We start from the raw sequence: 22,926 nt of genomic DNA, 5'->3' as shown, positions 1-22,926 counted from the left end.
TTGCCTGCCGCGGTGGTTTAGCGGCTATGGTGTTGCGCGGCTAAGTACGAGGTCGTGGGATCGAATCCTGCCGCCAAGGTTGAATTTGGATGGTGGCAAAATTCAAGAATGCCGTGTCCCGTACATTGTGGGCACATTATAGATTTGGTGGTGGTCAAAATTAATCTGGAGTCCCCTACCACGGCATGCCTCATAATCAAATCATGGTTTTAGCGCGTAAAACCCTAGAATTCAATTCAAATAACCTCATTTGCAACCTCAATATTGTCTTCTGTCAGCTCTGAAGTTTTAGCGTAATTCATGGGTAATGTTGCGAATTGGAAGATAATGTGTATTGTGACATAATTGTAAATTTATTTAGGGAGAAATTTCTTTGAATGTAGACTGTTCGTAAAAGATTGCAGAAATTGGATCTTTGCAAAATTCAGGCAGTAGGTGGTAATGTGTTGGTGCAAAATATGGGCAGAATTTTAGGAGCTAGCCCGTCTTGGCTGCCAACAATGAATATGCGAGTCTGCAAGTTCAGAAGCATCATCTGGGCAAGCACACTACAACTATGAATTTGCCCTGGCAGCTGTGCACTTTGGCTACTTTGACAGAGTAAAGTTAAGCGATCTAAGAATGCCTGAATTCATGAATGGGAGGCACGTGCAGCATGAGAGAGAGAGAGAGAGAGGCAGGGAGGTTAGCCAGAGCAAAGTTTGTGGTTTGCTACCCTGGACTGGGGTGGGGGATATAAGGGCTGTAAAGGCGACAAAAAGTGAGGGGAGGAAAAAAAGGGGGCAACAAGAACGGCATTCCAATCTCGGGCATTTGCAGCTTGTAACATAGCTTAGGCCAGTATGCCTGCAATGCCTTCCGCAGGAAGTGACGTGGTGTGGCAAGGTGTCACATGTCGCAGTGTTTTCTGCCTTTGCTTGAAGGTGCTAGCCTCCCGAGTGTTCTGGAACACTTCGCATAATGCAACTCGGCAGTGTTTGTGGAGGGGCATGACCCACTGAAATCGGCCCACGCCAGTGGATGGGTGAAACGGAGGCTGATGGCTTGCCTTCCCTGCAGTCCGGGGATGCCGCCCAGGAAAGACGGTGCAGCTGACGGAGGCGGAGGTTCGTGGCCTCTGCCTAAAGTCTCGCGAGATCTTCCTCAGCCAGCCGATCCTGCTTGAGCTTGAGGCACCGCTCAAAATTTGCGGTGAGTCTGCTGCTTCAGTGTCCTCCTTTGTGTTCTTGCGTTTAGGAGGAACCAGTGAATAGTTTGTGAACTGTGCAGTGGAGGCTGGTTTCACGCTGCAAAGAATGAGCGCAGTGAAACTATACTCATGAACACGTATGTGCCTGGGTGCACATCAGGAAGGCCCGAATAATTTTTTTTTTTTTTCCATGTCTACAAGTTGTGGTTGTCGTGGTGATTCACAGTACAGTCAGGACCAAGTTGAGTTGGTAATGACAGCGAAGGCTCACCATTCCTTTACGTTAAACACCCAAAGAAAGCAAATAAGCAAAAGCTGATCTAGGTTGGCAGATTACATTTATGCGGAGGAAATATTATTAGATACCAGAAAAAACTCTTAAACAAAATCTTAGTAGTGATGCTGCTTTCTAATTCTCCTGCTAGCTCAGCTCAAGGCAGTAGCCTAGTTTTGGCAACTTATCGCCGAGGTTGTTCATTGTTTATCAAATTTTAAAAAATGGTAGGTGATCCTAACCTTTCATTTAGGTGCCTCTTAGTGGCGCTCGCACCTCGGTATTCATGTTCTTTAGGTAAACACAACACACGAACCGAACACAAAGGCAGTTGTTTTCCATTAACTAGCCGGTTAAATATCATGCCACCTTCTTGTGTATAAAGCTTTGTTCTTCCAGGATTACAGGAATTTCGCCACTTGTGCTCAGATGGTGGGTCTCTAAAGTCTGATTCAGTGCTTTGGTGTGCTGCGATAAGTGAATTCTTATTCCAGACATTTCAGTAACTCGACTTGTAACTAAACTTATGCTCGGATATATCTAAATGAAACCCACAAATTTTGTACTGTACTATTTTTTTTTTTCTATTCCGATTTATTTCGAACTTCGTCCACGGTCGTCTCAGCGATTTATAATTATTCCAGACACTTCAGTAACTCATTTTGTAAATAAACTTGTGCTCTGATATCATCTATAATAAGAATCTTGAATTTTGTACTGTATACTTTTTTATATTTTTTTCTATGTTTCTTCTGATTTATTTTGAATTTCCTCCCCGGTCGTCTTGGGAGGTGCTGCACAAGAAACCAGTGTCACTCGACGTTTTATGGAAGAGCGCATCTCACGATGAACGTCAACATTGATGCAGTTAGCACTAAAGCTGTGTAGCAACGCATTGTATTGCCAACGCTGAAACTTGTGTGCATCCAGGGTCCTCTCCCACGCTTCCCCCTGCACGTGCTGCACCATCTAGTGGTGGCGGCACTAAGCTTGCATGTGGTAGGGGTTTCATTCCACCAACCACCTGATGAAATTTAAGACATTTTTGTCGAAGTGCAGCACATATGCAGTGGCATATGCCCTGTTATCGAATTTGGCGTCAAGAGATTCATTGAAGAGTGGCACACAACTAGTAGCACATACCAGTGACCCAAGTTGTAATCGGGTTCATTGAAGAGCAACATGTACTCATTGACCCAAGGTTGTCCGACAGTGGGTGTGAACCGTGTCCCATAAGCACAGCAGCCTGATGCACTACCCGTCGGATTTGGACTACCCAATCCAAGTGACCCAAGTTAGTGGGAAAATGGAAACACAAATTGATAGGCAGTCAGTCAGAACATGTGAAGTGCATCAAGTACCCGAAGAGTCCTACTCGCATTGATAAGTATTGCATCAGAAATAGGCACAATCTCAGCCTGGCCGCTGTTGTTGAACAGTATAATCGTCCCTTGACAGACGAAAAAGTTCTAGGACACTGGTCCAGATGGGTTTTAACATTCAAGGCCTTAGGTGCTCTGTTCAAGTTCTTGAAGGCTTGCGAATTGTGCAACAGACTTCGAAAGTTATAGCATGTAGCATTGTGTTACTGTGTGGATTTTTCTCGCTTTATTTCTTGTATTTGTTCATTCTATCACCTTTTATTCCCTTTACCCCATTTCCCAGTGCAGGGTAGGCAGCCGGCACTTACACTGGCTAACCTCCCTGTCTTCTCCTTTTCTCTCTCTTTCTCTTGTTGCACAGGAAGCCAAATACAAGAAAATATTGTGAAATTCGTGGTGCCTGGTTGGTATCGTGAGCCATTGAGCTTTCAGCATGAAAGTTGCTCAGCTAAGGAGCAAGCCCTCTTAAGGGGGGATGAGGGTCTTGAAAACTTTTTTTTTATTTCTTAACATATCTTCCTGAAAATTGGCATGCAGATATATCTTTGAATGCTGATCCCAAATATATATTCAGATTTTATATATCTCATCTATAAATGAAGATATTGCAAAATAATTCATCCCACATAGGTCTTTTCTTACGGGCCATTATGATAATTTCTTAATTAAAAAAACTAGTTTCAAAGAATAGCTGTCATTTCCAAGGGCCCACTGCACATCCTAAAGCTAAAGAAATTTTTAAAAAGTGATCATATAGGTCATGAATGAATAACAAAGTAGGAAGAAAAAAACAATGCGGGAGTAATTAGCTTACATCTGACCTAATTGCTAGTCTAATGGGTTTAATGAAAAATGGAAAGCTTTAGGATGTAGTTGAGGCTTTACTGAAAAAAATGATACCTAATTCAATAAAATCAGTTGATGCAAACATTATGAAAAGTTCTGTAAGGCAAAGGCATTTGATCGAAAAAGCAAAGCTGAGAAAATTGCATTCAAAGTTTTGCTTACTCTGCCACTTTTGTTTACCTATCACATGGAAAAATTTAACGCTTTAGCATGCAGCCCAGTCATTACTGAACACAATAACACCAAACGCAAAGAAATCTGTTCATGTAAAGATTGTGAAAACCTCTGTATTGCATTGGTACTTGACAAAAAAAAACAAAAAAAAAGCTCAGAAATTCGTCTTCACTTGCTGCGCCGACGTTCATTAACTCGAACTTGCGGGAAGTCGCGGACTTCTTCGCCAATGAAGTTTTAATGTTGTCTGCGTACTTTTCGCGCCCCGCGCACTCCGCGCAAAACACCACGTCGAAGCGAGCACGCGAGCTCGGTTCAGCCGCGTCCGTCGGCACCGAAGCGGCGTGCGGAAACGCCGATGTCGACGTTAGGCTTAGGTCAGCCGGCTCGGCCGCTTCCGACGACACGGAATCCGAAGCGACTTGCAGCGTTTCAAAAGTTTGCATTTTCGACGGGCTTAGTCCAGGCGCATCCACCGGCACTGCAGAGACTTGCGGTAACACCGAAGTTGACACCGATCGGGACTGTACAGCCGCGTCCACCGGCGAAGCTGTTGTTGGCGAGCTCAGTCCAGCCGCATCCACCAAGGCCACAGCAGCTTGCGGCATCACCGAAGCTGTAGTTCTCGACGATGTAGCGCTCTTATTCCATGCGTGCCTCTTTTTGCTGACTGCTTTTCGCGTGCTTGCTTTCAAGCGCGCGTCTCGCGCCATCGTGACACGCGGAACAAAGACACCAGGCACGCAAAAGCAAGAAATTCGTGGTTAAAAGAGGCAACTCAATAGCCAAAATATCTACAAGGACGATAAAGAAAAAGGCAGAACGAAAAATACTAAGAAACAAAGAGGAATGCGAAAAATGACGTGCGCGCCGGCGAAAGCAGACGACGCGAAGGAGTCTAAACAACGCGGCCGCGGGGCCGCGGCAGGCGAAGCATGCGTCACGGCCAATCAGAGGGCTGCGCCTCGGGGAGGCGCCCGTTTCACCCAATCAGCGGCTGTCTCGCGACGATTTCGCTCTTGAGAACGGGTGCTTGGGGTGCCGATCGCTCCGCTGCACGAGGGTCTACAGCGTGCCGAGGGGCGCCAGAATGGAGAGCGGGAAACCAGCTTTCAAAGGAGACCAAGATGGCGCCGATCGGTTCGCGTCGCGCGGAGCTACGGCAGCTTGAAAATGAGGCAAACCTTCGCGCTTGGCGTTCAATTTCGGCTCACCGCCGTTTCTAAATTGCCATTTTTTTATACTTCGAGTCGGAATTGAGCCATAATATTTTGTAGAGGCATAGTTGGGACATTAAAGACTTCAAAAACGCAATTGTTGAAAATTGCCATTTTTGACCATTTTTCGCGATTTCAAGACCCGCGTCCCCCCTTAAGTGCAGTGTTTTTATATGGTGATGTACTAACCTGCAGTTGTTTAGTGTTTCTCATTATTGTCCTTCTAAAGCTTGCATGGCGGTAATAATTTCTATGTCCGGTGTATGCGTGCAGGCGACATCCATGGCCAGTACACGGATCTGCTGCGGCTCTTCGAGTACGGTGGCTTTCCTCCCGAGGCCAACTACCTTTTCCTGGGCGACTACGTCGACCGAGGCAAGCAGTCACTGGAGACGATCTGCCTGCTGCTTGCCTACAAGATCAAGTACCCCGAGAACTTCTTTCTACTGCGGGGCAACCACGAGTGCGCGTCCATCAACCGCATCTATGGTTTCTACGACGAGTGCAAACGACGCTACAACATCAAGCTCTGGAAGACGTTCACCGACTGCTTCAACTGCTTGCCCATTGCTGCCATCATCGATGAGAAAATCTTCTGCTGCCATGGCGGTGAGTCAGTTGCACTGCTGGTGTGCTGAATGCTGCATACCCTTTACGGCCTACTGTAGTTGCATTTGTTTACAAAGACAATCTAATGACATCTACATGTGTGCTTGCCACAAGTAACAGAATTGCTATGAATAGATGTATTGTCTTTAACTGTGTTGGGTGTTTCAACTTTGAGTTAACCACGGTTGATGCAGCTGTGCAACTAGGTTATGCAGGCATGCCAGTCAGTCGTGCAGCTTTAGGAACTGTTCAGAAAAGTACTTTCACACAAAGCTAGCCTTTTTGTCTTGTGTATTAAGGTTTAATGGCAAGCACGACCACCTGGGATATGTGGTCAGCCTTGGAAGAATCTGTCATGTCTTATCTAAGGATGCTCCAATCTGTGGGTGTGCAGTGGTGTGTGTGCTTTTTTCTTTTTTAGTGCATTGTTCAGTCGTAACGGCACAGGCTCAAGCAATGGCATTGCCATAGCAAGTTGATTTCTTGACAGGAACGGTGTGAGGATGCTCGCTTCTCTCGCACATGCAGCGTAATAGTACAACTGCTGGGATAGTTGGTGTTACATTACATTATGCGTTCATCCTTATGTATTCTTGTTCTTGTCTCTATATTAAACACTTAATGCTTTACGCACGATGCAGTCAAACCTTAATATATCGACCATGGATATATCGAACACTTTCTGTATCACCTGGAAAATCGCATGCATTTTTAATTATTTCGAACGGCGTCAGACGTAAAACGGATATATCAAACTCCGCCACTCTAGACCACGTGCGCTCTGTTGACAGGCGGTGAGCTTTCTCCCGCAACACCATCGAAGATCGTGGTGGCGCGATGGGCGTTATTGACTGCTGCGCATTGTAGCTGCACACATCGATCGCGCTCAAGGGTCCATTTGAACGTCGGGGCATATGCAAGCGGCGGCTTGGCTAGTTCGACAGCGTCAAAGACGCATTGCATTTGTCGCACTGAGTCCTTCTTGGTGCCGTGCTCTGCACCTGCCGTGCCTTGCGAGCACTGGTGGTTTGCATCCACAAAGACGCGCGACATCATGCGCTCACTGGGCTCACTCATAGATGCCTTGGCAGACGCCACTTAAGACTTTGTTATTGACAGTGTTTCAAAACGCTTTGATTGGCGGGCATGGAGATTGCAGCATAAGTAGCGACTAAACGAAGACGCTGCCGAGGTTGATCTCGCAAGCACTGATGTTGCCCAGCTCCCGACTTAGGCTGTAGCTGCTTTGGCCCTTCTATGCCGCTATGCGGCACTATAGAGGACTGGCCTATTGCTTGTCGATTGTTTAGACTGTTGAGGACTTCGTGTTTAAGGGGGGATGAGGGTCTTGAAAACTTTTTTTTTATTTCTTAACGTATCTTCCTGAAAATTCGCATGCAGATATATCTTTCAATGCTGATTCCAAATATATATTGAGATTTGATATATCTCATTTAGAAATGAAGATATCGCAAAATAACTTATCCCACATAGGTCTTTTGTTACGGGCCATTATGGTAATTTCTTAATTAAAAAAACTAGTTTTAAAGAATAGCTGTCATTTCCAAGGACCTACTGCACATCCTAAAGCTAAAGAAATTTTTTAAAAGTCATCATATAGGTCATGAATGAATATCAAAGTAGGAAGAAAAAAACAATGCAGGAGTAATTAGCTTACACCTGACCTAATTGCTAGTCTATTTGGTTTAATGAAAAATGGAAAGCTTTAGGATGCAGCTGAGGTTTCACTGAAAAAAATGATACCTAATTCAATAAAATCAGTTGATGCAAACATTATGAAAAGTTCCGTAAGGCAAAGGCATTTGATCGAAAAAGCAAAGCTGAGAAAATTGCATTCAAAGTTTTGCTTACTCTGCCACTTTTGTTTACCTATCACATGGAAAAATTTAATGCTTTAGCATGCAGCCCAGTCATTACTGAACACAATAACACCAAACTCACAGAAATCTGTTCATGTAAAGATTGTGAAAACTTCTGTATTGCGTTGGCCTTTGACAAAAAAAAAGCTCAAAAAGTCACCTGCTATTTTCTATGAATCTGCCACACATTCACAAAAGTCCTGGGCAGTAGTCCTGGGTTCTGTCAGGCTTGTGTTTCTTGGCCATCCTCTTCTTCACCTTTTCAGCGTTGGTGTGACTTTTATCAGACCTGCACAGCCTCTGCTTATCTTTCTCAAGGCTCCTACGAATGAGGCAGCTCCCAGGACTGTAACCAAGCTGTGCTGCAACAGCTCTGCTGGTTGCTGCCATTCCTTGGTTGAAGCGAGAAACTGCTTCTGCAACAGCTCTTTCAACAGCCAGCAAAGAGTCATGCGTGTTCTTGGAGCTTTGGCTCCAAATGACAGAGTGTAGGCACTCAATGGCGTTCTTTGTCATGCCATCTTTGCAGCGCTCCAAGAGGGCCTCGTCGCCCAGCCTTGCAAAGATTGGCTCAAGAGCAGTGCGAACGTGGCCTGGCAGAGGGTTTTTGTGTGGTGACGGCTCCACTTGGTTCGCCAAAGCACGATTGAAGGCACACCACGAATCAACCCCTTGAGGACAGCAACTGTGGTCTGGGGCTTCATCTGTCGAGGTCATGTGCAACAGCGTGGCATGCACTGCCTTTTTCATGCCTGCAACGTCGTGGCTGTGGCTCCGCAAGGCATACCCATAGTAGTTTGTAATTTTCTTTATCTTATCTTGGGTGAGGTTGCCCTTTCCGCCAAGAGATTCTCCTTGTGCCTTCTTCTTCTCCACCAAGTTGCGAAGAGCCGTCCCCATCCGCTTGTGGACATGGTTCAAGCAGTCTTTCTTTTCAATGGATATATATCCATACACTTCTCCTGAGGTCAATGCATGAAAGGTGCGGCTATCACCATCAGAAAGTATAGTTGTGTACCGCAACCCATTTTTTTCCAGAGACCTGTTGAACAAAATGATAGCTGCTTCAGTCTCCATCCGGCCGGCATTGCAGTCGATGTTTTTCATGCACTTGTGGTTCACAGCCCAGTCACCGTACCCATCATCACTGGGATCAGGTGCCCCTTGGCACCCACGACAGTACCTCGAGAGCACAACATGGTCCAGTACTAGGCCAGTGTATAGCTCTATGATGCAGCCTACTGCAATATTTGAATTGTGACCACGTGTTTTCCATGTGCCATCAAATATGACATCTACATTTCCTGGTGGATTCAGGAAGTTCTTGTACATGTCCTTCACCACTTTGACGCTTGCTGCTTCTGTAGCAGTAGCTACTGCCTGGCAAGCTTTCACCATGGTGTCCATATGCCCCCTGAAAGTCTTGTGGTGAAGTCCTCGGTGAGAGAGGTTCATGGTGGCACAAAAATCTGCTAGGGCAGTCGCTCCCTTGCCTATACTTTGAATTCCCTTCATTGCCCGCAAATTGACTTCAAAGGGCGTGATGTTGGATTTCCCGGGCACTCGTGGCGACGAGAAGTGCCGCTCGGCGAAATCGCAATTTGAGCATGTGAGCTCCAACTTCACTGCTAGGCCGTATTCTCTCTCACTGCACTTTGCGAGTTGGAGAGTGGTCATCCCACACTTGCTGCAGCTTGTGGACACAAACAACTTCTTTAGCACTGAGAGATCAACGATGATGTACTCTGTGCCGCGATCGTCATCTTCACTTGCTGTGCCGACGTTCATTAGCTCGAACTTGCGGGAAGTCGCGGACTGCTTCGCCAATGAAGTTTTAATGTTGTCTGCGTAATTTTCGCGCCCCGCGCACTCCGCCTCCGTGAAAAACACCGTGTCGAAGCGTTGAGCACGCGAGCTCGGTTCAGCCGCGTCCGCCGGCACCGAAGCGGCGTGCGGAAACGCCGAAGTCAACGTTAGGCTTAGGTCAGCCGGCTCGGCCGCTTCCGACGACACGGAATCCGAAGCGACTTGCAGCGTCTCAAAAGTTGGCATTTTCGACGGGCTTAGTCCAGGCGCATCCACCGGCACTGCACAGACTTGCGGTAACGAAGTTGACACTGATCGGCACTGTCCAGCCGCGTCCACAGGCGAAGCTAGCGTCGACGGGGTTTGTTCAGCCGCGTCCACCGGCGAAGCTGTTGTTGCCGAGCTCAGTCCTGCCGCATCCACCAAGGGCACAGCAGCTTGCGGCATCACCGAAGCTGTAGTTCTCGACGATGTAGCGCTGTTCTTATTCCATGCGCGTCTCTTTTTGCCGACTGCTTTTCGCGTGCTTGCTTTCAAGCGCGCGTCTCGCGCCATCGTGACACGTGGAACAAAGCCACCAGGCACGCAAAAGCAAGAAATTCGTGGTTAAAAGAAGCGACCCAATAGCCAAAATATCTAGAAGAACGATAAAGAAAAAGGCAGAACGAAAAATACTAGGAAACAAAGAGGAGCTCGAAAAATGACGTGCGTGCAGGCGAAAGCAGACGACGTGAAGGAGTCGAACAACGCGGCCGCGGAAGGCGAAGCATACGTCACGGCCAATCAGAGGGCTGCGCCTCGAGGAGGCGCCCGGTTCACCCAATCAGCGGCTGTCTCGCGACGATTTCCCGCTTGAGAACGGGTGCCAATCCCTCCGCTGCACGAGGGTCTACAGCGTGCCGAGGGGCGCCAGAATGGAGAGCGGGAAACCAGCTTTCAAACGAGACCAAGATGGCGCCGATCGGTTCGCGTCGCGCGGAGCTACGGCAGCTTGAAAATGAGGCAAATCTTCGCGCTTGGCGTTCAATTTCGGCTCACCGACGTTTATAAATTACCGTTTATTTTATACTTCGAGTAGGAATTGCGCCATAATATTTTGTAGAGGCATAGTTGGGACATTAAAGACTTCAAAAACGCAATTTTTGAAAATTGCCATTTTTGACCATTTTTCGCGATTTCAAGACCCGCGTCCCCCCTTAAGCACGGGGCTGTCAATAGAAAGCAGGCTACACTGTTGAAGTACTTTCAGCTAAATAAATAAATACCTTGTGTGAAGCTTCAAGTGAGCGTTTACTGCGCCACGATTGGGGCACGATCGGGAATCGTTGTTTGGAGCGAGTGTTCGTTTCTGCTGCACGCGATTGGCCCGGGCCGCGCCCACTTCGCGCGGCTGACAAAATCGGCGCGGCCTAGGCTAATTGCATGCGGCGCAACCAAAAGTGTGCTCCCCGTGGACGAAGTCCGTGCAGCCTATGCCCAATCCACGCAACGCAACCGAATCCGCGCTCCGAACAACGATCCCCGATAGTGCCCTTGGTTCATTGATCGACTTGTAGAAGGTTATGATGCGTTTTTTACGTGATTTTATGTATAGAATTCATGCTATATTGAACTATTTTGCAATCGCCGCGCTGTTCGATATGTCGAGGTTCGACTATATCTTGCATATGTGCTGAGAAACTGCATGTTGTCCTCACTGCAGGGCTCTCCCCTGACCTCCAGTCCATGGAACAGATCAGGCGTATCATGCGACCAACAGATGTTCCGGACACGGGTACGTGTCATTGTCTCTGACTCTGTGGGCCTACCCATTTCTCTTTGTTTGCTTGTGTACTGTGCTGAATCTAGAGTTCGTGTCTCTAGTGGAAAGCTTTAGCTGAGGATTTGTGGCAGTAATGAGCGCCAGTTTCGTAGCACATTCACAGGCATGTATACAATAAAAAGTGGTTAGGCTAGGTGCACTAAAAGTAGCAGCATGTCTCAAAGCATGCAGTGCAGCTTGCAGACCTCAGTGCTAGATCAGTGTGTTCCTGACAAGACTTCAGCTTGGTGGAAGTGTTCTATAAATTGTTTCTGCCACACGTTTGACCCTTTGAGGGTAAAAGACTGAAATATATGATGCCGCGAACAAGTCCCAAATGGTCGATGCCGTAATTTGCGACGCCATGTGTATGTTTGAAAAACATGCCACTGTTTCATCTCTCTTGCCCAGCAAATGCTGCCACCTTGCGTGGATGCATGGATTTTTTTTTTCCTCCCTGCTTTGTAGTTCTTTGGTTTTAGGTCCACAGCTTGTTTATGCCGGTGCGTTGGCAACTGCTTGCAGATTTGCACGTGTTTGGGTGTACTGTGGTGAGTTTTGGTTTCGTATTGTGGACTGTTTCCATTTGTCGCACTCGTAAAAACTGATATCTGTATGGTTTTTATAATCTCGGACGGCATGATGCTCGCTTGTTTAATGCTTACAAGGGTGCGATTTCATCTGTTCACAGGTGGGGGGAGCACTGGTATGACAAACAATTCCACTGTATATGAACAGTACTTGCACACCTGTGTTTCTTGAGCTTGAAAACTGACTGCCCCTCAGTCGAGCGGTGATTCCTTCGATGTGGACTACTGCCCAAGTGCTGAATTGGAATATGTCTATTCCATTGTATCTGTTTTTTTATTCTTAAAGGCATCCATGCAAGCCCATCTGTATTCACGCATAAGCAATGTGTGTTTGCCTACAGAACATTTTTTTTTTTTCACTTTATGGCCACTAAAAAAATTTGCTAAATATTTTTTGAAATAAGTCTCTATGAAGATTTTAAATCTGTAATAAAAAGAAAATGGAGAAAAAAAAAAAGACCGTTAAAGTGTTCATGGAGTGCAACACTATGCAAAACATGCTGCATTAGAGCCGTGCAGCTCTAGTTTTGTTTCAGACATAACACATTGGGTTTGAAATTCTTTTTCCAGCTTTTACTGTCGTTACGCCTGTCTCCCTTTCCCACGTCCAGCTGTGTACTATTTGCAGCGCTCTTTTCCTTGAGTGGTGGTCTGGGTGCTGCATAACAAAAGCAGTCATGTCACATTTGACCGGTCAGGCATGAGAAAGCAGTGGCGACCGTGAGGTTCTAGAAGCCTAGGAAGCAAGTGTACACACAGTCGTGGAACATCTCCGCGACTGAAGCATTGGCAGGCATGTTTGGCATCTCAAGCTGGGGTCGACTGCTTCCCAAACCTCTGCTGGGAAGTCTGTCGGTTGTGTGCATGCCATTAAATTTTGCTCGATACCCTTGTCACGTGGGCACTCTTGTGTGCTGAGAAATTTATTGAAACATTTGTCTGCAATTGAGTGCAGGCGTGATTTGGTGCTTGTCAAACATTGTTTGTGGCCCAAATCAGTACATTTTAGTTTACAAGCGAGGCTGACAACGAAAGAAATCGGCAAGGCAATGCTTTCAACAAAATACAGTCGCCAACCGATAAATCAGACACCGATAATCCGGGCATGCTCAGTAATTCGGACAGCTTTGTGGCACTGCCAACGGCCCCTTAGACTTAGTGTGTAAAGGCTGATATTTTGGACAGCTGCCAGCTCTCCATTAAATTATCCGGACTTCGTCTGTGGCTGGTAGCGTACACTGACTCTGCCGCCATTATCTCCTCTGGCAACCTTGATGAGACATCTAGTATGGCCTCGGAGATTACATGTTAAATAGTAATCTCTGAGTCCTTGCCTTGTTCGGAGCCCTAGACCTCCGAGATTTACCTGCAAATACTGATCTTGGAGGCTTTGCCTGAATTATAGGTTGTATAAACATAGTGACCATCACATCCTCTTCTGGCTATTCCGGCAGTCCCACCCATGGCCTGCTCTCACCATTCTGTTTGATGAGTTTGTCTTCCGGACAGCGTACCACCATTCTGTGCTTGTTTGTTTAGTATGCATTCCAGACGGCGCTCTGCTGACTCCAAGAAGTCTTTTCTCGTGAACTTATAGACAGGCCGCGTCAAATGGCACCAACACAGGTGCCCTCGCAGTCCAAATGAGCCTGACTCTGCAACTGAAGAGCCTCAAGTGCCGCCTACCACAATGAGCTCAAATGCGGACATCATTGATGACCTGCTAGGCTGCGATGTGCTGATTTTGGCTGCCATTACATTTAAGGGGGGATGAGGGTCTTGAAAACTTTTTTTTTATTTCTTAACATATCTTCCTGAAAATTGGCATGCAGATATATCTTTGAATGCTGATCCCAAATATATATTCAGATTTTATATATCTTATCTGGAAATGAAGATATTGCAAAATAATTTATCCCACATAGGTCTTTTCTTACGGGCCATTATGATAATTTCTTAATTAAAAAAACTAGTTTCAAAGAATAGCTGTCATTTCCAAGGGCCCACTGCACATCCTAAAGCTAAAGAAATTTTTAAAAAGTGATCATATAGGTCATGAATGAATAACAAAGTAGGAAGAAAAAAACAGTGCGGGAGTAATTAGCTTACATCTGACCTAATTGCTAGTCTATTGGGTTTAATGAAAAATGGAAAGCTTTAGGATGTAGCTGAGGTTTTACTGAAAAAAATGATACCTAATTCAATAAAATCAGTTGATGCAAACATTATGAAAAGTTCTGTAAGGCAAAGGCATTTGATCGAAAAAGCAAAGCTGAGAAAATTGCATTCAAAGTTTTGCTTACTCTGCCACTTTTGTTTACCTATCACATGGAAAAATTTAATGCTTTAGCATGCAGCCCAGTCATTACTGAACACAATAACACCAAACTCACAGAAATCTGTTCATGTAAAGATTTTGAAAACCTCTGTATTGCATTGGCACTTGACAAAAAAAAAAAAGAAAGCTCAGAAAGTTGTCTTCACTTGCTGTGCCGACTTTCATTAGATCGAACTTGCGTGAAGTCGCGGACTTCTTCGCCAATGAAGTTTTAATGTTGTCTGCGTACTTTTCACGCTCCGCGCACTCGGCGCAAAACACCGTGTCGAAGCGTTGAACACGCGAGCTCGGTTCAGCCGCGTCCGTCGGCACCGAAGCGGCGAGCGGAAACGCCGAAGTCGACGTTAGGCTTAGGTCAGCCGGCTCGGCCGCTTCCGACGACACGGAATCCGAAGCGACTTGCAGCGTCTCAAAAGTTAGAATTTTCGACGGGCTTAGTCCAGGCGCATCCACCGGCACTGCAGAGACTTGCGGTAACACCGAAGTTGACACCGATCGGCACTGTCCAGCCGCGTCCACCGGCGAAGCTGCTGTTGGCGAGCTCAGTCCAGCCGCATCCACCAAGGGCACAGCAGCTTGCGGCATCACCGAAGCTATAGTTCTCGACGATGTAGCGCTCTTATTCCATGCGCGCCTCTTTTTGCTGACTGCTTTTCGCGTGCTTGCTTTCAAGCGCTTGTCTCGCGCCATCGTGACACGCGGAACAACGACACCGGGCACGCAAAAGCAAGAAATTCGTGGTTAAAAGAAGCGACTCAATAGCCAAAATATCTACAAGAACGATAAAGAAAAAGGCAGAATGAAAAATACTAGGAAACAAAGAGGAATGCGAAAAATGACGTGCGCGCCGGCGAAAGCAGACGACGTGAAGGAGTCGAACAACGCGGCCGCGGGGCCGCGGCAGGCGAAGCATGCGTCAGGGCCAATCAGAGGGCTGCGCCTCGGGGAGGCGCCCGTTTCACCCAATCAGCGGCTGTCTCGCGACGATTTCGCGCTAGAGAACGGGTGCCTGGGTTGCCGATCGCTCCGCTGCACGAGGGTCTACAGCGTGCCGAGGGGCGCCAGAATGGAGAGCGGGAAACCAGCTTTCAAACGAGACCAAGATGGCGCCGATCGGTTCGCGTCGCGCGGAGCTACGGCAGCTTGAAAATGAGGCAAACCTTCGCGCTTGGCGTTCAATTTCGGCTCACCGACGTTTCTAAATTGCCGTTTCTTTTATACTTCGAGTCGGAATTGAGCCATAATATTTTTTAGAGGCATAGTTGAGACATTAAAGACTTCGAAAACGCAATTTTTGAAAATTGCCATTTTTGACCATTTTTCGCGATTTCAAGACCCGCGTCCCCCCTTAAAGACTTTCCAGATGTCAACAGCACGGTGTTGTCGTGTGCCGAACTGAATGAAGACGAAATAATTGAACAACTTCCACAGTCAAACAGAGACTCTAACTTGGATGATGACGCGCCTTGTACTCTGGAACCTTCACATGTGGATCTGACACGAGTTTTTGCAGTCCTTGCGTGGGTATACAGCAACAGCACGAAACTGGCAGAAATACAGGCATACTTAGTTTGCTCACAAGCGGAAGTGCGTTCAGCAACGAATCAACCACTAATTCCTTGCACAGGGGTCTTAAAACATAAATAAAATAATCTTTTTTTTCTTTATTTCTTTTTTGATGCATTCGTTTTTTGGACATTCGATAGTACGGGCTTGTTTATGTTCCTGTGGATTCCAAATTATCGGTCGTCGACTGTAGTTTCACAAGACATAATGAAAACACTCTAAAGGCATTTTGCAATGTTTGGTGTCATTTTGTTGTATGAGTGAAAAAAGAAACATTCTGTACACCAGTAATATGCTAGCAACTAATACATTTGATCATGCTCGGATTCTTCTGTTTCGACAATGGACAGGCAGTAACTCGTATGGCACCTTGCCCTTGTGTCAGTCTTGGTGTGACAGTTTGAGTTGTGTTACTGAAGGCACAGGTGCACAATCACGTTCACAGCCCAAGTCCACTCACTGCCACTCACATACATGCATTCGTCTACTCACACTCACCGGTGTTCATACTTACTAACGTGCACTGGCGTTCACTCATGCCTGCATCAAGATTGCAAGCAGGGCCAGTTGGTTAGGATTCATAGTAAGATTCGTTACAGCGCAACACAAAACGCGGACAGAATGAAAATATAAAGCAATGACACGGCCTTCATCACTCACTCACTTATGCAGTCATGCCTTTGAAATGATTTTTTAGTATGTCAACCTATGATTGAAACACTGTTGCAGGCGCTTCATAAAGCGTAGTTTGGTGCTCAGCGGGTCAGTAACGATTGCTAGTGCGCATGTCACAAGGGTACGCTGTTCTTGTACTGAGACTTCGTTATAGCCGTGCAGGTAAATTGCTTGTGGCATGGCAGTGTGCTTGCATTGGCTGGCCAGTGACTGCTTGCTAACATCCTCCCCATGGTTCGGAACGCAGGCCTCCTGTGTGACCTACTCTGGTCAGATCCCGACAAAGACGTCCAGGGCTGGGGTGAGAACGACCGTGGCGTCTCGTTCACCTTTGGAGCAGACGTAGTCTCCAAGTTCCTCAACAGGCACGACCTGGACTTAATATGCAGAGCTCACCAGGTGAGTGGAGAGACCGCTTCAAGTGCTGAGAGAAAGCGACTTTTGGCAGAGGTGCATAAAGTGTGATACACCCAGCAAAGTGTAAATGTCTGTGTGCAAACTTGTGTAAGGTGCAAGCTGTGAAAGCAAATAATTTCGTTTTGTAGAGGTCAGTCCTGCACTGTGAACACTTCTGTTCTAAATTGAAATTGGAAAATTTTTCTTTTCGCATTCGCATTGGTATCGAATAACTGTATTGACCCTAATTTACACTTATTTTGCTTTTTCCTGGGTCCTTGGAACAGGAAGGTGTCAGAATCGAGTAATTGTTACGTTGTCTGAGCCCATTATGTTTTGAAGTGCTGTCTTAAAATGACAAAAAGTATGCTTAAAATTGTGGAAGAGACGAGGAATGCTTGATTTTGTTCTCATACAGCAACAAGAAACACAAGTATTTTGTGCCTTAGGGGATTGATGTCACTGGCAAACTGAACAGCTCTTAGTCGCTGAGTCTCTCCTGGCGAGCTCTATTGTTGTGTGTTTTGCGCAGGTCGTTGAGGATGGGTACGAGTTCTTTGCCAAGCGCCAGCTGGTGACCCTTTTCTCAGCGCCAAACTACTGTGGTGAATTCGACAACGCAGGCGGCATGATGTCTGTTGACGAGACGCTGATGTGCAGTTTCCAGGTTAGTTGCAGGGCTGGTGAACCCCTCACTGTTTTCATCTGCTATGAAAATGACTTGCTGTAGATGTGGGATGGGAATTTCCTTGCTTTTGCTGAGCCACAGATTATGCACTGTGCCAGGTATGCAAAAGACCATTGTCACGTGCCAGTAAAGAGTGCGCCATTTCAAACGAGCACTTAAGAAAGATAGTGACCGCGACATGTTTCCGGCACTTTGCTGTATTCGTAAATGAAAATAGCAGTAGTTTCAGAAGCGTGCTGTAATGGCATTTTATGCAGCTTAAGTGGAGAGAAAATGAATTCAATCACATTTACTCTGTTCGCAAAACACCTGTAGATATGGGATCTTGTGTTCCAACAGATGTCTTTGTTGTGTGTTTGCAGTTAAGTTGCATTTTGTTCTCAAGAAATATGAAATGCATTGACTCTTATTGCCATTCGCTGGGATACGAAAATATTTCATTGTGATGTGAATTTTGTTTTCTTAGGCTTTTATAGTTGGCTTTGACTGGAATATGCCTTCAATTATCTTACGTTCCGTAGCAGTACAAACAGATGCAAACGGCACCATGCACAAAACATTTTGTTGGGGCAAGGGTTGTGCTTACTGGTGTCAACATTGGACGCAGCTTGCGGTAACACAACCTCTTCGTCAATCGCCGATGTAAGTGCGGCCTTCGCCCTTGTTTTGCTTGGGGACATTAAACAGACAGACTTAAGGGGGGACGCGGGTTTTAAATCGCGAAAAATGGCCAAAAAATCGATTTTTTTTGAAAATCACATTTTCAGTTTCTATAACCCCTTTTCTATCTGATACCCAAATATCATCACTGTAAACCACTTAAGGGGGGACACGGGTTGTGGCGACCAAAAATCGCGAAAAAACTCGATATTTTTTTATTGCATTTTTGGAGTGTACAGCTATTATTGCATCTACATTGTTAATTTCATCCCGATAACATCAGTATTTTAGCCGCAGTGACGCCTTATACGACATGTACTAGCTGAATTTCAGGCGGAACTTGCGCTGAAACAGCACATTTTCCGAAACGCGCGCCTGCTCTTCCAGTAGTGCTAGCGCGGACATCTTGGTCTCATCTGAAAGAGGCGACTTTTCCCTTTCAAATTCCCGCCAGAACGGGCCCCGTTCGGCCATTGGCCACTTAGAAAATACGCGGAAAAAAAAGGTACTAGAACGTCATCCTATTCGTCACTCGGTGCACGTGACTTGAGCTTGCCTCCCGATTGGCGGAGCTGCATGGCCATCGTCTGCTCCGCGCTTGGAGCCGCGCTGGCCGCGCATTGAGGTGCGCCATCTTTCCCCAGTGTCGACGTGATGTCTGAAACGGAGCGCAAATTTCGAACGCGGCACAAGTTTGGTGCGAAAAAAGTGCGACGGACGCTCACCGAAAACTTCAAAAAACGCTGCTCAACACCTCAAAACGCCCAGGACGCCACTACCTCAGCATCCGATGCCGAAATCGTCGATGCAGCAACGACAGGCCTAACGACCGCATCCGCTGCTGCGGATACTGCGACAAGTCCGTCTGCCGCGGACCCTTCGATCAGCTCTCGCGTACGGCAAGATACGATCTACCGGCAACCCTCCGAGCTGGAGGAGGAGGAAGCGAAAGCCAAAGCGAAGCTATCGGAGTTGTCTTCCGCTCCAGCGACGGAAAGGAAACGCGAGTTCGTGGGTGACAGTACCGACGATGCACTTCGCCCGCCTGATGGGACTACGTTCACAATTGTGGATTTGAGTGCCGTGAACACTTTATTAGCGTTTGCGAACTGCAACATCTGCAATGGTGCTTTAGAAATCGTCCGACACGAGCGGGAATACGGACTCGCTGTGAAGCTGCGTTTTATGTGCGCGAACTGTGGAGAGATTGTGTCGGTGTGGAGCTCGCCGCGCGTTCACAGTGCTGAACGGATGAAACCTTTTGCTGTGAACGTTTTGGCTACGCGTGCCATGCAGGCAACGGGGAACCGGCAGACTGCGTTCAATGACATTTTCTCGTTGATGGGGATCAGCCGTCGGGCGCTTCACACGAAAACGTGGCAGAGCTACGTGAAGACGAAGTTGACGCCAGCGGCCGATCGCGCCGCGCGTAATCTGACGAGCGACTGCGCGCGGTCGGTTCGCGAACTTTACGCCGAACTGAACGTAGGTCATACTGGGAACATCGCGGTATCGTACGACGGGTCATGGATGACCCGCGGTCATACGTCCCATATCGGCATCGGCACTGTGATCGAGTTGTTCAGCGGACTTGTGCTCGACTTTGTGGTATTGAGCAATTTCTGTGCTGGGTGCGAGTCGGGGCCTAAGGAGAGTGACCCTTCCTATGGAGCCTGGAAGAATGGCCACAAGTGTCAAAAGAACACTAATAAGAAAGCTGGGGAGATGGAGGTGGAAGCTGCCCTCATTCTTTTCAGGCGTTCATTGGAGCGGCACAATCTGCGGTATACAACGGTGCTTTGTGACGGGGACAGCCGCAGTTATCTCGCTTTACAAGATGATGAAGTGTATGGGTATATCCCGATTGAAAAAGAGGACTGTGTGAATAATGTGCAAAAGCGCATGGGGACGGCTTTGCGCAACTTGGTGGCAAAACATAGAGGCCCTGGACATGAGAGTCTTGGTGGAAAGGGCCGCTTGACAGCAGACTTAATCTCCAAGTTAACCTCTTACTATGGTTGGGCTCTGAAGACCCACAAAGGAGACGTAGATGCCACTCAAAATGCAGTGATGGCCACATATCATCACGTGACATCAAACGATGATGTGGCTAATCACACTCGTTGTCCATCAGGCCCAAACTCCTGGTGCAAGCAAAATGCTGCAGCGGCCAAGGGTGAGCCGGTTCCAAAACATCCTCGAAAGCTTCCTCCTCATGTTTGTCAGGCTTTACGTCCCATTTATGAACGTCTTTCAGACAAGAAACTGCTGCAACGTTGCCAGCGTGGTAAAACGCAAAATAACAATGAAAGCCTGCATTCGATGATCTGGGCACTGGCGCCAAAAGACAGGCACGCTTCTTTATTCATGGTGGAGGCTGCTGTGGCAGAGGCAGTACTAAAGTTCAATGCAGGCAATGCAAGGGCCTCAAAGGACATAATGAGAGAATTATGCCTGAATCCAAGCGAGCAAAGTTGCACCCGCATGGCCGAGAAAGATAGGCGTCGAATGGCAGCATCAGCCAAGAAGCGCAAAGCGTCAGAAGATTTGCGCCAGTCCCTCAAAAAGCGGCACACAGGGGCTGGGAGTCAGCAGGACTACATGCCTGGTGCCTACTGAGCTGTTCCAGCCGTAAATTTGTAAATAAAATAGGGTTTTCCACGTTTTCTCACTTTTCTCAAAACATGTTTTGGGGTCACTTCACTAGACTGTCGGAGTGATATCTCATGATCTAGAACAGCTAGAGCACTAATTCTTTCTTTAGCAGAAAGCCTAATCTGCATATTACAAAGTGCTGAGAGCAGAATTTCAAATTTGTGCACATGTACATTTGCACTTTATTAATTTTCTTTTGATGTGGTAGCTTTAGGTCAAGGAAAGAATTTTGATCACCTGCAGAATGGCGAATTAGAATCTAATTTGAAAACTTTTTGCAGCATTGCAGTTATTGTACATTATAGTATCTAGCTATGCAATAATATTCACTTTCTGCTGAGCAGTTTTTTTTCCATTGTCTCCGCAAACAATAGAGTGGCAGCACTGTCAATCTCCTGAACTAATGGACCTACAAGAAAAATTATTGCATATTTGAAATCAGCACAAAAAACTAACTAAGCTTGTTTATTTTCATCAGATTTGGCCATAAGATCCATAAGATGCAGGAAATAATCTCCACAACCCATGTCCCCCCTTAAAAGTGCTCTAAAAAATTCGTTTTATCAGCCAAGGTGGCGAAATATCTCGCGGAAATCAAGAAAGAACAGCGTTTTTCACGCTACGATATCTCCGGAACGGCGCGACCGAGCGCCGCCATCTTGGTCTCGTTGGAAAGCGCATTTCTTCGTCTTCAAATTTGCCGCTTCAGCGATCTCCTCCATACAGAAACAAGCGCACAAAAAGCAAATGATTGAAGGTCGTGCCGGAGTCTGCGATTGGCCGCGCCTGCCACGTGACTCCAGCGCGGTTCGCCATTGGTCCAGCGCGGTTCACCATTGCTCCGGCGCTCGCGTTGTCTGCTCGGCTCTTTGCACCTCGCGAGTTTGACGTCTCCACTCGCCGTAATCTCGACGTGTCAAAACGGGCGCTACGCGGACATCGCAGTAGCGTGGCCGATCCCTGCACTTGTGGACGTTTCAGACTCGCGGCTAAGCATTCCGAGCATCGGCGACGCGGACATCGCAACCAACATTCACGCGCGGAATCCTCGGACATGCGGCTAAGCCTTTCAGCACTCGGTGTTTCGAATTCGTGACAAATTCGTATCGCGCACGCAATCCTCGGAAACGCGGCTAAACATTTCGCGCATAGGGAGTCTCCGACTCGGCGATCATGCACATCGCGCGCGGACTTCTCGGACCGTCATCTAATCATTTTGTGCAACGGCGCCTCCGACTGCGCGAATAAGCGCATCGAGTGTCGACTCCTCGAGCCCGCGACTAGGCATTTCGCGCGTCGGCACCTCGGACTGCCCGAATAAGCGCATCGAGGGTCGGCACCTCGGGCTGCCCAAATAAGCGCGTCGAGGGTCGACTCCTCGAGCCCGCGACTAGGCATTTCGCGCGTCGGCACCTTGAACTGCGCGACTACGCACATCGCGCGTCGGCTCCTTGTATCTGCGGCTGTGCATTTCGCACATCGGCACTTCGGACTCGCAACCAAACACATTGCGCGTTCACTCTATTATCATATTGTCACGATAGCTCGTAACAATATATCTATCATACCACCCCTTCATAAAGAGAACCTCATCATGAGCTCTGTTCACTAGGCCCCTTGGGCTGGCACACACCTAGCTGCAGAAGTGATCGAGGCATCATACAAAAGTAAAATTCTGGAAAGCACCTAGCAGCTGCATATCTATCACTGGCTCTCTGATCCTAAGTTCCACTGTCAGGTGAAGATGACTTGGAAGGCTACTTACTCAGAGCCTTCATTCAGTAACATGGTCAATTATACCAAATGAAAAAATGCCTCACTGATTGTAATGGAGACTGCTATCAATCAGACAGCCTGCATGTACAGCACTGGAACTATATTCATGCCCACAGAGTTGTACACTTCGGTTTGAAACCCAGGCACCATGCTCTTTGTAGAGCATGGTGCCTACCGTATATACTCGTGTAAGGGCCGCACTTTTTCTTCGAAAATTTTGCTAGGTGCGGCCCTTACACGAATCAGGCCGATTTAGTACAGGCAGTACAGGCCAAAGGTCTGTACTGTTTATGCAACAGTAGCAGAGTGCAAGAGTCACAAATGACATGCCAGAAATGTTTTTATTCGGATTCCATTTCGCTGTCCTCGTTCTCGGAGGAGCTCGCCTCGGCGTCCGCGTCTTC

At 47.2% G+C, this 22,926-nt stretch overlaps 1 protein-coding gene across 1 annotated transcript in view; it reads left to right on the top strand.

The window, feature by feature from the left end:
- Positions 1–22,926, top strand: part of LOC139047692 (serine/threonine-protein phosphatase PP1-beta catalytic subunit) — a 36,702-nt gene that overhangs the window by 8,219 nt on the left and 5,557 nt on the right. The window contains exons 2-6 of the mRNA XM_070521622.1: positions 1,060–1,191; positions 5,356–5,691; positions 11,080–11,151; positions 16,595–16,746; positions 17,276–17,410. Coding sequence (XP_070377723.1) covers positions 1,060–1,191; positions 5,356–5,691; positions 11,080–11,151; positions 16,595–16,746; positions 17,276–17,410 — 827 coding nt within the window. The remainder of the gene's footprint in view (positions 1–1,059; positions 1,192–5,355; positions 5,692–11,079; positions 11,152–16,594; positions 16,747–17,275; positions 17,411–22,926) is intronic.

This window comes from Dermacentor albipictus, chromosome 7 (genome assembly GCF_038994185.2).
Source record: "Dermacentor albipictus isolate Rhodes 1998 colony chromosome 7, USDA_Dalb.pri_finalv2, whole genome shotgun sequence".
Lineage (NCBI taxonomy): Eukaryota > Metazoa > Arthropoda > Arachnida > Ixodida > Ixodidae > Dermacentor > Dermacentor albipictus.
Note: the sequence above shows the minus strand (reverse complement) of the source record. Positions and strands in the feature narration are given on the sequence as shown.